Here is a 14,653-nt window from a genome sequence, read left to right as displayed (position 1 = left end):
GAGATCACAAAATCAAAGTTTTGGGCTTGTACCCATCATCAGTTATGAACACCCAACTGCTAGAAATGGCAGGGATTCGCTCCAGCTCACAATATATAGAAAAATAAGCAACCATTGGTCACTGATTTTGCCATTAATATATTTTTTTTATTTTCAAGTAGTTGTAATCATCTTACATGTTATCATTTTTAACCTATGTATTTTCTAATTTTTGTTTTAACAGGCTTATCTTGAAGCTGGCGATCTGTCTACAGCTTTGTCTACATTACAAAAGGCTTGTAAAAATTACCCAAATTTAATCACATCAGAAGGTTAGTTTGTTTACTCACAATTTTTTGTGATTATGTATGCATATATATGTATTTATGTATGGCTATCCGTTTTTGTTTGGATTTGTCGCAATACTTTTACCACCCATCTGCTTAGAGTTAATATAACTCTAACAGCCGTGATTTAATCAGTGTGATTAGCCACTACTTGAAGATGCATGCTAAATTTGAAGCCTGAATTCTTGAATTTATAAAAAGTTTGCATATATAGATCACCTCTAAGCCGCTACCTCTTGCAATAACCCTCACACAACATTCCAAACAATTTTCCCATTGCTACAAACATTATATTCTAGAACATTAGAAAGAAAATCTTTCACTCAACCCAGAAAAAATAGCTACCATAACATTTGGTTGAATACAACATCACACTCAACATACAACTGAGCAATGACAGTATATTTTAAAATATTGGGACTTATATTTAATACCATGCTAGTACACACTGGATAATCGAAAATCAGCCAGCAGAAAGCACATGTATTCCCAAATTTCATTCAACATACTTCAAACTGTTTGCTATCAATCTGTCATCTTATTCCTGTGTATTGTATTTTTTCTGCTGCTCACTCTTTCTGTATTGCTAGTCATCACTCCCTCTTCCCTGAATCACTTCTATTGACATCCATCCCACACTCATATTTACCATCAGCCACCCTCCACTTTTGTTCACCATTCACTGTATTCACTCTCACTCCTATTTCTAATCATCTCTTATATTATTGCAACTTTACCCATCTACTCTTTCTGATTTTCTGTGTTTACATCCTTTTATCATTTTCTTGTATTTTAAGATTATGGTCTGGCACATGATCACTACCATTTTTTTCTCTTTCAAGCTACACCTCATTCTTTCCCTTTCACGCACATATAATGCTATGAAGTCAGGAAATCCCCATCACAATAATAGATCTATTTCTGCCCTTCCCATTGACACATTTCTATTGTTCTTTTTCTCAGTTAAGGGACCTCTTCAGTCTTTTAAGTTACAAGGTGATCTCACTTGTGCTAGACCTGCCCCAAAAGCATCCAGTACAATTTATAAAGTGATTGGCATTGGGAAGGGCATTCAACTGTAGAAGTTATGCCAAAACTGAAACACTGCAGCAAGATGTGGCTCTCTAACCTATTGGATCCTCTCAAACCATCCAGTCCATGCTGGCATGGAAAGCAAATATGAAGTGATGGTGGTGTTAGTAGTCATGGTATTTCTCCATTAAATTTCTTGCAGACTATTTTGAAGTGTTTTTGTAAATTAATCTTTTTTCCAGTGTATATTTAAATTCATAATAATTTTTTTTTTGAAGATATTAATACCATTCTGGAGATGCAGATATCACAGAAGATATTTGTTGAATCTCTTGAGGTAAATATACGCTTTAGTTGTATTTATTGAACTAATATAAGATTTTCTCTTCAACAGCACTTTGTAAACTACTTTTCTTTACCTATGTTCACTGAAATAATATTTGAAACCAAATCTTCTGTTTGTCTACACATTTTTATTTAAAAAAAAAACAACATTTTTGCCTGTATGTATTTCCAGTTTCATAAATAAATGTTGTTGCCAAAGGGTACAGATGTACATTCAAGTATATATACCTATATGCTTCATACAAACACACATGCATACGTACATGGTAATTGCCGTCAACTTATTCAGTACGACCACTTTTCTGTGCTCCTTTCTCTCCTTTTAAACATGTGATGTCTCTCTGTCATAGGCACTTGTCGCAAGCCCATGACTCCACTACCTGGATACCAAAAGCACATCTATGGAGGACACAATAGTATAGATGAATAGAGAATTGTGACTGCTCTATCCTATACTAACAACTATATGTTCCCATGAGCTGGGAAACTACAAAAGTGGTGATATTTCATTGTTGCAGATGTACATGATTCACTGACTGTCATACTAGAAGGTCTGTCGTCTGTCTGTAGTTCCAAGAAATTTGAATCCTGAATTGCACTGGTGAAAAAGAGGGCAACACATCAAAACTTAAGGGGGCAAACACTTGTGTGATACAAGTATCACTCTCTAGAATGTTTGAAACTATTGATAAGTAAAGCAAAAAAAACCCAACAACACGAGTACCAGTGACTACAAACACCGCAAATTTCATGTCAAAGTATTCTCTTCCAAATATCCCTTTAAATACATGTGTAAATGCATATGTGAAGGCACATGGCTCAGTGGTTAGAGTGTTGAGCTTATGACCATGGGCCCGGTTTCTGTGGCGTACGTGTTCCCCTCAGCTGGATTGGATGCCAGTCCATCGCAGTGTTACTCAAGAAACAGGAAGGAAGAGTGAGAGAAATTTGTGGCGAAAGAGTACAACAGGGGTCGCCCACCCCCTGCTGGAGCCTCATGGAGCTTTAGGTGTTTTCACTCAATAAACACACACAACACCCGGTATGGGAAGTGAAATTGCAATCCTCTGACTGCGATTCTGCTGCCCTAATCACTGGGCCATTGCGCCTCCATGGGTCTACCTATAGTAATCCATATTTATATGATGCACTCTCCCCATTTAGCAACCTCTCATCATAGCATTTCCATGCCTCTTTTATTTTTGATTGTAATGAACATGCGTGTATATATATTATTACATTGACACTTTACACCAACATCCCAATTCACACTGATTATACTACTTTGCAATTCAGAAAATTCATACATCTAATCTCCAAATTACAGAACTTAGGCAGACTACTTATTTTCAACCACTCTCCTTGCTAAGTATATCCAATGTTTAGCTATCTGATATTGCAGGCTTACTTTCCCTCACTCTTTCCAGGTCTATCTCCTAGTTTTTATGGCTTTATCATTTGTTATTGAGATTTTGCAAGAGGCTGTCATGAAAATTGTCCTTTGGATCATCTGTAACTTCTGATGGTGTATATGCAAAGATGATTATTGCTGTTGTATTGCCTATGACTACTTCAGTTGCTCTATACATTTCTCTGCCTATTATATGCCATCATTCATTTGAACATTGTTACCTGTCTAGAAAAAAATGTACCTGTGTATAGGCACAGATATGACTGTGTGAACTACTAGTTCTGGGTTCATTTCCACTGTGCATCAACTGGCGAACTGATGCCTCATGAGGGAATTTGGAAGATGGAAACTGACTGAAGACTGTTGTTTGTTTGCGTGTGTGTGTACAACAGATGTTGTTTGTTGATACTTCCTGCCAACAAATTATCCACTTGTTCTGTGCTTTTGAATTCTTCTGGAACTAAAATATATTTACTTATGAAACAGGTAAATGTTTGTAAGAAAAGCATCAAGCCACAATATTCTTGCTTCAAGTATCATCCCATCTAACGCCAGTTAGCATGGAAAAATAGACATTGAACAAATGAATAAATGGATTTTGTTTGTGAAGATTAAGGCTGAGACTTCTCTCCATCTTGCCTGTATAAATCTAATTGTCTTACAGTATAAATCTAATAGTCATCACTCAAGTATTTCTACGATCTCTGTGTATCTACCTTCCATTATGCTAATATTTATGGTGACATTCTTAAAGTTCTTTGAGAGATTTTGCTTGGGTAGTGAGTGGGATACTTATGTCTGCACATGAAAGGAAGAGAGTTTCTGGGATTGTCTACAGTTGTAATATAATATTTCTGTTATATGATATTACTAAAAGGTCTTGTCTTCTGAGTTAAAAAAGAAATAATTTCTTAATATTAAGTTTTGAATATTGCTTTTCATTCAGAAATTTCATGAGCATGTCTATTTGCTTTCATATTTTTTAAGCTGTTGGTGAAATTCTGTGGTGTTGTTTTTGAATTTGAAAAATTTAACTGGAGTTGTGAGTCACTTTATGTTCCCGATGGTTTGGTTGATGGACGATTAATTCCTGTAAAGTAAGTTTAATTTATGAACTTTTATGTTTGATTTTCTCTTCTATTTTTCATAAATATCTAATGTAGATACAATTGCAGCATGGAAGGTGTTTAAAAGCCATTTAAAAACACACAAAAACCATTAGATTCACTTCAACATTTACATTTAATTTGTCAAAATATTTTCGCTGCTTTGAAACCACAACCTGTTCACTGACAAAATTCCGTGCTGTGTTTTTAAATGACTTATAAACACCTTCCACGCTGCAATTGTTTTTGTTTCAGCACACCATCTCAGATCAGGTCACTTGCTATTTAAGTACATCTCCATAAAAATAATATAGATAATTTGTCATATATAAATTGTGCTGATGAAATATTGATTGATTATACCTCTCTATCTGCCAGTCGTGTATTGGATTGAAAGCTTCTCATTAAATTATGCCATTACTGTATGCACTGATAGGGATCTTTCTGACACATACACTTTGTCTATTTTGGTGTATTCCAAGATTCACTTACGTTCCTCAGCATTTTTCCATCTCTTCTCCATTAAGCTTGCTATCACTTCTAACATTGCTAGAGGTGATAGCAAGCAGGTTGTTAATGACATCACAGGAAAATATCTGCCAATGACTTCTGTGCATGTAAACTAATGATTTGGGATGGAATTCCTAATCATGTCCTGCACTATCAAACATTATCAATTGATTCTTGATTCACATAATTCCCAAGCTACCTAGAGTAATAAGGTGGTTTAAGAGGAAACAAAAAAAAAGTCAAGGTTGTGAATTATGTGTGTGAAGGATCATATTTCCAATGCATCATCTAAAGTATGAAAAATTAATTACTTTCCCATAAAAAAATCAATAAAATTTGTATGAGGTTGATATACTGAGGTTAAAACCCTTGAAAGTAGTACCCCAATGTGACTGTCCAATGACTGAAATTAGAGAAAGAGTAAAATATACAGCTCTTGATTGAATTTAAATTCAAATACATCTTAAAATTCATAAAATATTAAAATTTTCTCTGGATGTGTATATTCAGTTTTGTGTCAGTTACATAATATTCTCTATGGTGAAATGCTGGAGTGTATCCTCAACTTAGACCTTTAAACCAGAGGACTTGATAAGGAATATAATAAAAAAGCTTCCAGTCAGGCGTGTTTCACTTCAGCTGCATACAGTGTTGAATGAAGGTATTACTCTTAAAAATAGAAATTCATAGAAGCAAAATCCTTAAATAAATATGACTTCATTTTCATTCTGTTACTGGAAAATATCAGGACAGATATTTGATTTATTTTGTTTTCTTCGTTTTGCTGCTTCTGTTTTAATATAATAAATGATTGTTAAATGATGCTCTATGAATTGTGAAGTGTTACTACATGGTGTACTGTCTGACTCACATATATGTAACTATTTTATATAGGTGTACAGCACCTGAATTACTACCAATTGACCTCCGAGCAAAGCTTATTGTCTGCATGATTCATTTGAAGCATCATAAAATTGTTGAGGTTTGTAAATAAAATTATTGGGGTTTCTAAAACATGTAATTGTGTGTGTGTATGTATATGTATATATATATATATATATATATATATATATATATATATTCATTTATTTATGTATGTATGTATTGATATATATAGGTGTGCAGTAGTGGCTTAATTTAGAGACCCTCACTGTCTCTATGCCTACTATTACTCTCACCCCATCATGAGGAATAGTTGGAGTGTCATTGAATAGTGAGAGAGTGGGGTCTAAGTGTGACACACTGACACACAGAAATTAGTTTTCACATTGATTTTATAACCTACATTTACACTATATATATCTAATATGAATTTATTGTATTTATTTCATTATTAAGATTTATATAATGTATTTCCCATGTTTTTACTGAAACATGTAACACAGAATGAAAATGATACTACATATTCCAGTCTTTGTTTTAATGCATAGGTGTGTGTATACATATATGCGTGTATGTGTATGTATGTATATATATATATATATAATATAATTATATATCCACTTATGTGTATATATATATGATTTATATATTTGCATATATGTCTATGTGTGTTCACATACACACACACATTATAACATGTATTACCTTGCTTTTTCATTCATTGTTTAAATGAGTAGTTTATTGGTGCATATATTTTTTATTCTTAGCCTTTGATGCAGCCTTTTTATGAAGAAAATATAGAACAAGTTGGAGACCTGTATCTAGATATAGCAGAAGCATATATGGAAAATGCTCTTTACTCAGAGGCTAAATCTCTGTTTTCAGTTCTTGTTCATTCAACTACATACAATGAGGTAAGTCAGTTCTTATTTTTTGCTAGGTAAGTGTTGTTTATTTGTTGATTCTAGCCATGATTGAGAGAAACTCTCAGAATTTTTTGTGACTGTTTGTCGAATGTTGATAAGTTCAGTTACCATGTGAAGTATAAAGTAAGATGCTTTAGCATACTGTATTCTACAACTTAATTTTTTTTTTTACAATCTAAACCTGCATGCGATCCCCCTCTCACCACCAAAATTTCACTGTTTGCTTATAAAACAACAGAAACATGTAACCTTGTCAAAAATTCCATTGTTCCTAGTTTCATCCAGCCTAATGTTCCTCATGCTCTGAATTTGGTTGTACTCATCATTACTTTTCCAAACAAGCAGTTGTATAGAAGAAATAAATGAAATTAAAAATGCACAAAGAATGTATTAGTATTAATTAAGTTTTAATATATATATATATATTGTCATATTTCGGTCATATTATGCGGAGAAAATCCCTGGAGAAGGACATCATGCTCGGAATGGTCAGTGGCAAGAGAGGAAGAGGCCGACCAAGAACCCGCTGGCTTGATACCATCAAAAGTGATACTAGAATGGACATAGCCAATCTGAAAGAAGCGGCTCAGGATAGAACTGACTGGAGGACACTGATCCAATGACTAACCAAGAGTCGACTTCGACTGAGCGGATAGATAGATAGATAGATAGTTCATAAAAAGAAGCATGCTCTAAAGCATTAGAGCTGTAATATATTTTTGTTAGGTAGTTAAATATTTTGGCTGGTCATAGAATAGCCATTGGTTTTATACCTATAAAGTGTTTAATTCGTTTTGTTACCCACTTTGTTCTCTCTTGCTCATATTATGTCTGTATCCTTGCTTTTTGCATGCTATATGTTAAATAGTAGCTTTCGGTTTATCTGTTTGGATATTTTACATGGCCTTTATCTAGGGAATAGGGCAGCCATGATGTTTGGTCATTTGTGGTGTACCTGCCCACCCCACCCCAAATACCTATACCAAGAAAAGTCTTTTTTCCTTGAACCCCTACCAGAAGTTTTTTCTCCTCGAACCTCTACTGGAATTCTTTTCTCTTTGAACCACTACCAGCAATCTTATCTCCTTGAACCCCCACCTGAAGTCTTTTCTTCTTGAAACCCTACCAGAAGTATTTTGTCCCCAACCCCCTACTGGAAGTCTTTTCTCTTCTTGAACCTCTACTGGAAGTCTTTTCTCTTTAAACCCTTACCTGAAGTCTTTTCTCTTCAATCCCCTACCTGAAGTCTTTTCTCTTTGAACCCCTACTGGAAATCTTTTCTCCATGAACCCCTACCTGAAGTCTTTTCTCCTCAAACACCTACTGGAAGTCTTTTCTCCTTGAACCCCTACTAGAAGTCTTTTCTCTTTGAACTCCTACTGGAAGTCTTTTCTCCTCAGACCCCTACTGGAAGTTTTTTGTCAATGAATCCTTAATCTCATTCTTAAGGTGAATTTCCTTTGTCCAATGTAATATTTGCTGCACCCATTGCATTTGATGGTATGTCTTAAATGTTTTAAAGAACAAATAAATTGGTTTCTCACAGTAAAAACCTGTCCTAATTTAAATTCATGTTGTATCTTCAATAAGATAGCCACAAATTCTACAATTAGAGTGGTCATACTTTTTAACTACTGGAGTTAAGTGCACAGTCGGTAGTTTTGCATTGGTATTAGGTCATCTCATAAATAATGCAGTTTTTTCAGTTGTATGAAATAAAAGTTAGAAGGGGACAGGATAAACTACCTGCATCAACTTACTATAAAAGCAGGTAGTAATTTTACCATGTCCTTATTTATAGTGCACGTTTTGAAGAATGCAGTTCGAGTTTAACATTTATTTTATCAAAGCTATAATGGCAGTGATAAAAGAGCATGTTTGGCATATTTTGCTTTATGAGTTCAATAAAGGCAACAACGCAAGGGAAAGTGTGAAGAATATTAATGCAGTATATGGGGATCGGGGGATCAGACAATAAGCATAGGCCAGTGTCAAAGGTGGTTCCAGAAATTCCGAGCCAGAAAGTACAGCCTAGAAGATGAGCCTTGATGAGGACATTCTGCAAACCCTGGTGAAACAAAATCTCATTGTAACTGTTGAGGAACTAGCAGAGAAGTTTGGATTTGGTCATTCAACCATTCATTGACCCCTGGATGCTATTGGAAAAGTCATCAAATTGGGTTGATGGGTTCCTCACAAACTTTCTGAGTCTAATCGTGCACAGAGAGTAATTGTGTGCTCTTCTTTGCTGTCATGTCTCACGAATGAATCTTTTTATGACCGAATAGTGACTGGTGACGAGAAATAGGTTCTCTATAAAAATGTCAAGTGCCGATGACAGTAGGTAGGGAAAGGAGAAAAACCAGCACCCCAGGTTAAAGAAGGTCTTCACCATTGTAAGGTGTTGTTATCTGTTTGGTGGAATATGAAAAGTTTAGTCCACTTTAAACCAAAACCAAATGATAACAAAGATCTACTGTGAACAACTTGAGCATCTGAAGTCAGTGCTAGAGGAAAAATGACCATCGTTGGTTTCAAGATGAAAGATGTTCTTCATAATTACACATGTGGTTTTTATGCTTGTCATATATTTGCTTAGACCATGTTTTCTTTCAAAAATACTTTGAACTTAAATTGCTGCTTGACAAAATGAAACTTATCTAGTTTTTGTCAATAGTGAAACATTTTAGGAAATCAAAGTGAAAAAAAAATAGAAAAAAATCTCCAAAAGTTTGTAACACTCAGATATCATGTAAAATAATGCTGGACAGAGTAATTAAATTGTTTACATAGTGAAATCATGTTTTCATGAATATACTAATAAAATTTACCTTGAAGTTTTCATTTAAATATAACTTGATTATTTTAGCAATTTTTGACTGAAAATTTGTTTCTTTTGGTATGATAGAAAACTCAGCATTAGAAATTTGTGGAGTAGACATAAGTACTGTAGGATGGCCTTAATTCTTCAGGACTTGATGATTAGTATCTTGTCTTACACTGCAGCTATTTTGACAGCTATATGCATTTTGTAGTGCCATTGGTAATCATTGTATACTTACTGCTGACAGCAAATTGATAGCAGCAGCAAATATTAAATTTTTTATTTTCATTTTTACTTCTTATATTTTGTTATGACTTAATCAATGGAAGAAGAGTAGTATCCACTACATTTTACAGGGCTTCTGAGATTGGTAAGGGAGAAAGTATTGAAACTTTGACTCATGTGTTACTCTTAGACTGGAGACTCGTCCAAATTCTTGCAGTTGGGTGGACTCTGCTAAAAGTACCCAGAGGCCAAGTGATGGTGTAAAAATGAGTGTATGAAGTATACCATCCAGGGACCGGTACAGTCTATCTGATAGACTTCTGTTCAATTTCTGTTTACTTACTTCCCACAAGTCTTGGGTGAAGCTGAAAGCTATAGAGAAAGACTTGCCCAATGTACCATGCAGAAAACCAGAACCATGTGGTTATGAAACAAACTTAAAAACCACATGACAAATTCCTGTGCCTACTTGACACAAGAGCACTTTAATTATCTTAATTACTCTATAATTATTCATTGTTTGTAAAAATAAATAAATTTTTTCTAGGCTGCTGTTTGGCTTAAATATGGTGAATGTCTTAACTGTTTGGGTGAACTTGAGAGTGCTGTGAATTCTTATCAAAGAGTGGTTGAGTTAGCACCAAGTCACACTGGCGCTCGTATATCATTATCTGCTCTGCAACAGCAACTTGGCCACTCTAGAGATGCAGTTGAAGCTCTCACCATACCAGGTAAGTCTTTTGCAGTTTTCCAGGTACTTTTGTATTAGATTGTACTTTCAATTTGTAATAATGATATAGAACTTTAAAATTCTTTAGACTATTTATTTTCTTACTTAAGTATAAGGTTAAGTTGATAAATGTGATAAATGGTTGATTTTGGTGTGGTATGAAAGCCAAGAGCATTTCAAATTTTGATTCTTTGAATATAATGATGACTTTAAAGAAAATTGTGTTTGCTATCATTAATGCAAGACAAGAAGTAATTGATAACGATTGATACTTGGCAGTATATTATCCTAGCAAAATTATGAAATGAGAATTTCCATCTAGAGTGATTCAAATTAGTTCCTTAGGTTGTTGCTTTTCATCAAAAATCGCCCCAAGTTGATTTCCTACATGTTTTATTGGATAAACTTATTGTCCCAGGTACGTTCTCATAAATTCATCATGCTTTTCCATCTAAATTTACCTCCAGCTAACCCATTTGTATGCATCGTTTTTGTCCTGCTTTTTTTTCGTCAACCTGTACATAACTGCACCTTCCATTTTTTGTTGTTTTTGTACTGCTTAAAGGCAAGTTTCTTTCCAGCCAAGCTTACTGTTTAAACCATGTTTGTGTTCTCCCAATCAACTGGTACTTTAAACTCTTTGGTTGGATATTTGTGTGAATAAAATCGTTTTTCTTTGGAATAGTAAAAAAGTCTATCTTTATTTCTTCTTTTGCTGGTTAAATCAGTGTTTCTCAAAGGGGAGGCCTATGGGACGGTCGGACAAGTTGTTTTGAGAAAGTTTGGTTTAAATGTTTGACAACTCAGCACCGTCTATTGGAGGGGGGGGGGGGGCGTTTTGCTCGTATTAGAAATAAATGAAGAAATGTAAAAAATAGTTTGTTTTTTATATTTTGCATTTTTAAAAATATTTTTATTTTCTTTCTTAATCAGGTTCATCAGATTCCAATCCACCTAAACGAGTAAGTCAGCATTTTACATTTTTATTTAAATGCACTAAAAGAGATACCTTTGTGCTTCATTATCCAAATTTAGAAATTACTTCTTACAGCTTGAGACAAATGTGTGCACAATAATAGTACAAATATATTTGCTATATTTTAAATTGGCATGACAGGTAAATTATTTGATAAATTCATTTGTTGGTTTAATGTACTATATATAAAGAGAAAGAGAGACATACTGGGTGTTTGGGCTAAACTTGACAGTTTGCATAAAAAGAAAAGAAAACACTATCCTTTCGATCAAAAAATTTCAACTAGATTATCGCTAGGAGATAACAGTTTACTCACAGTACCTGCACTCAGCTTACACCACAGCCTCCAGACATCCCTTGATCTTAGCATCCAGTTTGACCATATACATGTGTGTGTGTGTGTGTTTATATACACACACACACACACACACATATATATATATACATACACATGTAAAAGAGCGTAGGCTCGAAATGTAAAAGACTTTTTCTATTCCTGAGCGTTATACTAATACATGTATTTGTTTTGTACACCACCTGTCTTTGTCTTTTGTTTTTTTCGTAAGCTCTCCCTATATATATATATATATATATATATATATATATATATATATATATTATATATATATATATATATTCTCCTCCTATGTATATGTAAATGTGTGTATATATATATATATATATATATATATATATATATATGATGAACTCTCCCATTGGTTTCGACATATGAGGCTCCAACAACATATTTTTTCTTTATTACTTTCTTTTGACTATTTCTTTTCTGTTCTATAGTGTAATCTTGTTTTTCTCATATAAAAACTTTCTTCAAATGAAAATGTTTTGAATATATTTGTTGGTTTATTTCACTTGTAGGTTTTCTTTCACAAAAGTAGAGCCTTTCTTATTTCCCTCCCTAAATTAAATAACACCAAGTTGCAGTTAATCACTTAATACATGTACTTAAATTGTTTTAGGTAATTACATTCATCATTACTATTTCTAAAACATTACTTTTTCTGCATGTCACTCTATAAATTGACGTATTTTCTTTATATCTGCAGGACCACATATTGCTGGTTCACAAATGCCACTTGCTTTATTCCCTTAACCGTTTTGATGAGTTCTACCAATGTGCAAAACAGTTACTTTTCAGTCATGTCAGAGATGAATGGAAGCCAGTCTTCAGAAAAGGTAAACAATTTTTTCTTTATCTTTATTTTTGTTTCAAATTTTGTATTAATTCTCTTGGACTATTTTCTGGTAATGAGCCAATGTTGATCTCCTTTACACCATGCTAAATGCAGTTTGTGAAGGCAATGGTCTTTCTTCACACTTGAAAGAAACTTCATAGGTAAGCAGTCAGGTTGAATCATCTTCACCATCATTTAATGTCTGTTTTCCATGCTGGCATGGATTGAACAGTTCTACAGGAGCTGCACCAAAATTAGCTCTGCACATTTTACTAAAACTGTTGCCTCAGATTGTCCAAAAGTTTAAATCAACATATTTTGTGACTATTATCTCCCCTCTTTAATAAAAATATGTTCTAGAAAAAGTGGGCTATACCTAAGGGCCTTCAAAGCCCCTCTCCCCACCCAACAGTCAATAAGATTGACAAGGTTTAGCATTCCTCTTTACCATCAGCAAATCAAAGACTGCCTAGAGGATGTTTTTGTCTTGTAATTATTAGAATAATTTCCATTTCTTGAGGTTTATCAACTCACCCACTGTATTACATATGTGAGACTCTACCATATTTGTATTTAGTGACCAGGACTACTCCACCACCTTGACAGGTGTTTTCATATTTTTGTCCTTTGACCATATTGAGTATATAAAATATCATTTTATGCTGAATAATCTTAGCAGCTATTGGAGATTACAACCCTAGAATAGTTTTGTGAACAGAGCCTCCGTATCTGGTTTTCAGTTAATTAAATGGTTTTTGAAGTTGTGTTGTGTGAATGTAGATGAAAGGTTTTAAAAGATAGTAAACCAGCAACCAGAGCATTGTTATCATTCCTAGAAATTATAATTTAACTTATTTATCTTTAATGAATGACTTTTCTTGCATTTCATTCCACAGTGTATAACAATCAGGAGTTTTCAGACTTTCTACTGAGTCAAAGACACTGCCAACTTTAGACAACACTACCTGCTCACATATTTACATAGGTAGCTTTCAACCTGTTGATGATTATAGTAAAATAAGGTACAAGTTCTTACCACTGAGGTTACCTTCATGATCCAAGTGTAGTTATAGCCTGCAAGAGATTGTATCAGTAAAGATATTTAGATAAAGATCTCTTGGTGCTAAAAGAAACCAATCTTAGAGAAGATATACAAAAAAGAACTCTAAGTAATATCAGTTTGCAATAGAATATTCAAATTTTTCCCCCAAGAAGTTTCCAGATTCTTCAGATTTTACCATTACTTCTTTTTATTTCAGTTATATTTGAATTTATGAGTCGAAGAAGCCGTGCTGAAAGTTTAGAATATTTTTACCAACACATTGGGAAGAAAGGTAAAGAATTTTTTTTTTGTATTTCTTTTCTCCTTCCAAATGTCATTGCTTCTGAAAAATTTAATTTGCTGTAAAAAAAAGCAAAGAAAAACATTCACTGCCAAGTTAAAACATGTATCTGCATGTGTAATATATATATATTGGGTCATCCCATAAATAATGCAGTTTTTTTCTTTTATTTTTCAAAATTAAGATAAAGTTCTTTTTTAATCTAAAATATACTCTCCTTGATTTTCTACAATGCTCTTCTGTCTATCTGGTAGACTTGCAAGGTTCCTCTTCCAAAATTCACTTGTCCTTGTATTGTTCTGAACTCCAGTGCTGTTCTGACCTTGTCTATAGAATTTATATTTTTTCCGTCCAAATGATTTTGAAGACTGTGGAACAAATATAGTTCTATATTTAAGAGATGAGGAATTATGTACATTATTTACAATTGACGGATATTTGTACTCATCTTGTTTGTTGTTAACACAACATTTCGGCTCATATACCCTCCAGCCTTCATCAGGTGTCTTAGGGAAATTTCAAACCCAGGTTCTCATTCCTAAGGTAGTTTTCAATGTTGTTGTTGGTGTTGGTAGTGGTGCTGTTGGTGGTGGTGGTGCTGGTACTGCTGCTGCTGTTAAGCAACAACTACCCAAAAGCATACTCTCCACTCCAATTATGAAGAAAAGAGAGGTTGAAACCAATAAACTGTCCACAGTCTGTCTAACCTATGTGAAAGGCCTCTCTGAAAAGATATAAAAGATAGGCAGCCTGTATGACATCAGGACAGTATTAAAAAGTAATACAACACTTTGCAAATATCTCCTTCAAGTAAAACCACCAAT

At 33.9% G+C, this 14,653-nt stretch overlaps 1 protein-coding gene across 1 annotated transcript in view; it reads left to right on the top strand.

Moving 5' to 3' along the window:
- LOC115215831 (general transcription factor 3C polypeptide 3) overlaps positions 1–14,653 on the top strand; it is a 44,597-nt gene that overhangs the window by 16,084 nt on the left and 13,860 nt on the right. The window contains exons 9-17 of the mRNA XM_029785156.2: positions 224–311; positions 1,637–1,695; positions 4,102–4,211; positions 5,625–5,712; positions 6,380–6,526; positions 10,135–10,318; positions 11,251–11,279; positions 12,358–12,487; positions 13,746–13,820. Of these exons, the coding sequence (XP_029641016.1) occupies positions 224–311; positions 1,637–1,695; positions 4,102–4,211; positions 5,625–5,712; positions 6,380–6,526; positions 10,135–10,318; positions 11,251–11,279; positions 12,358–12,487; positions 13,746–13,820 (910 nt within the window). The remainder of the gene's footprint in view (positions 1–223; positions 312–1,636; positions 1,696–4,101; positions 4,212–5,624; positions 5,713–6,379; positions 6,527–10,134; positions 10,319–11,250; positions 11,280–12,357; positions 12,488–13,745; positions 13,821–14,653) is intronic.

The sequence above is a fragment of the Octopus sinensis genome, linkage group LG9 (assembly GCF_006345805.1).
Source record: "Octopus sinensis linkage group LG9, ASM634580v1, whole genome shotgun sequence".
NCBI classification, from domain to species: domain Eukaryota; kingdom Metazoa; phylum Mollusca; class Cephalopoda; order Octopoda; family Octopodidae; genus Octopus; species Octopus sinensis.
This window is presented reverse-complemented; position numbering and strand designations above follow the sequence as displayed.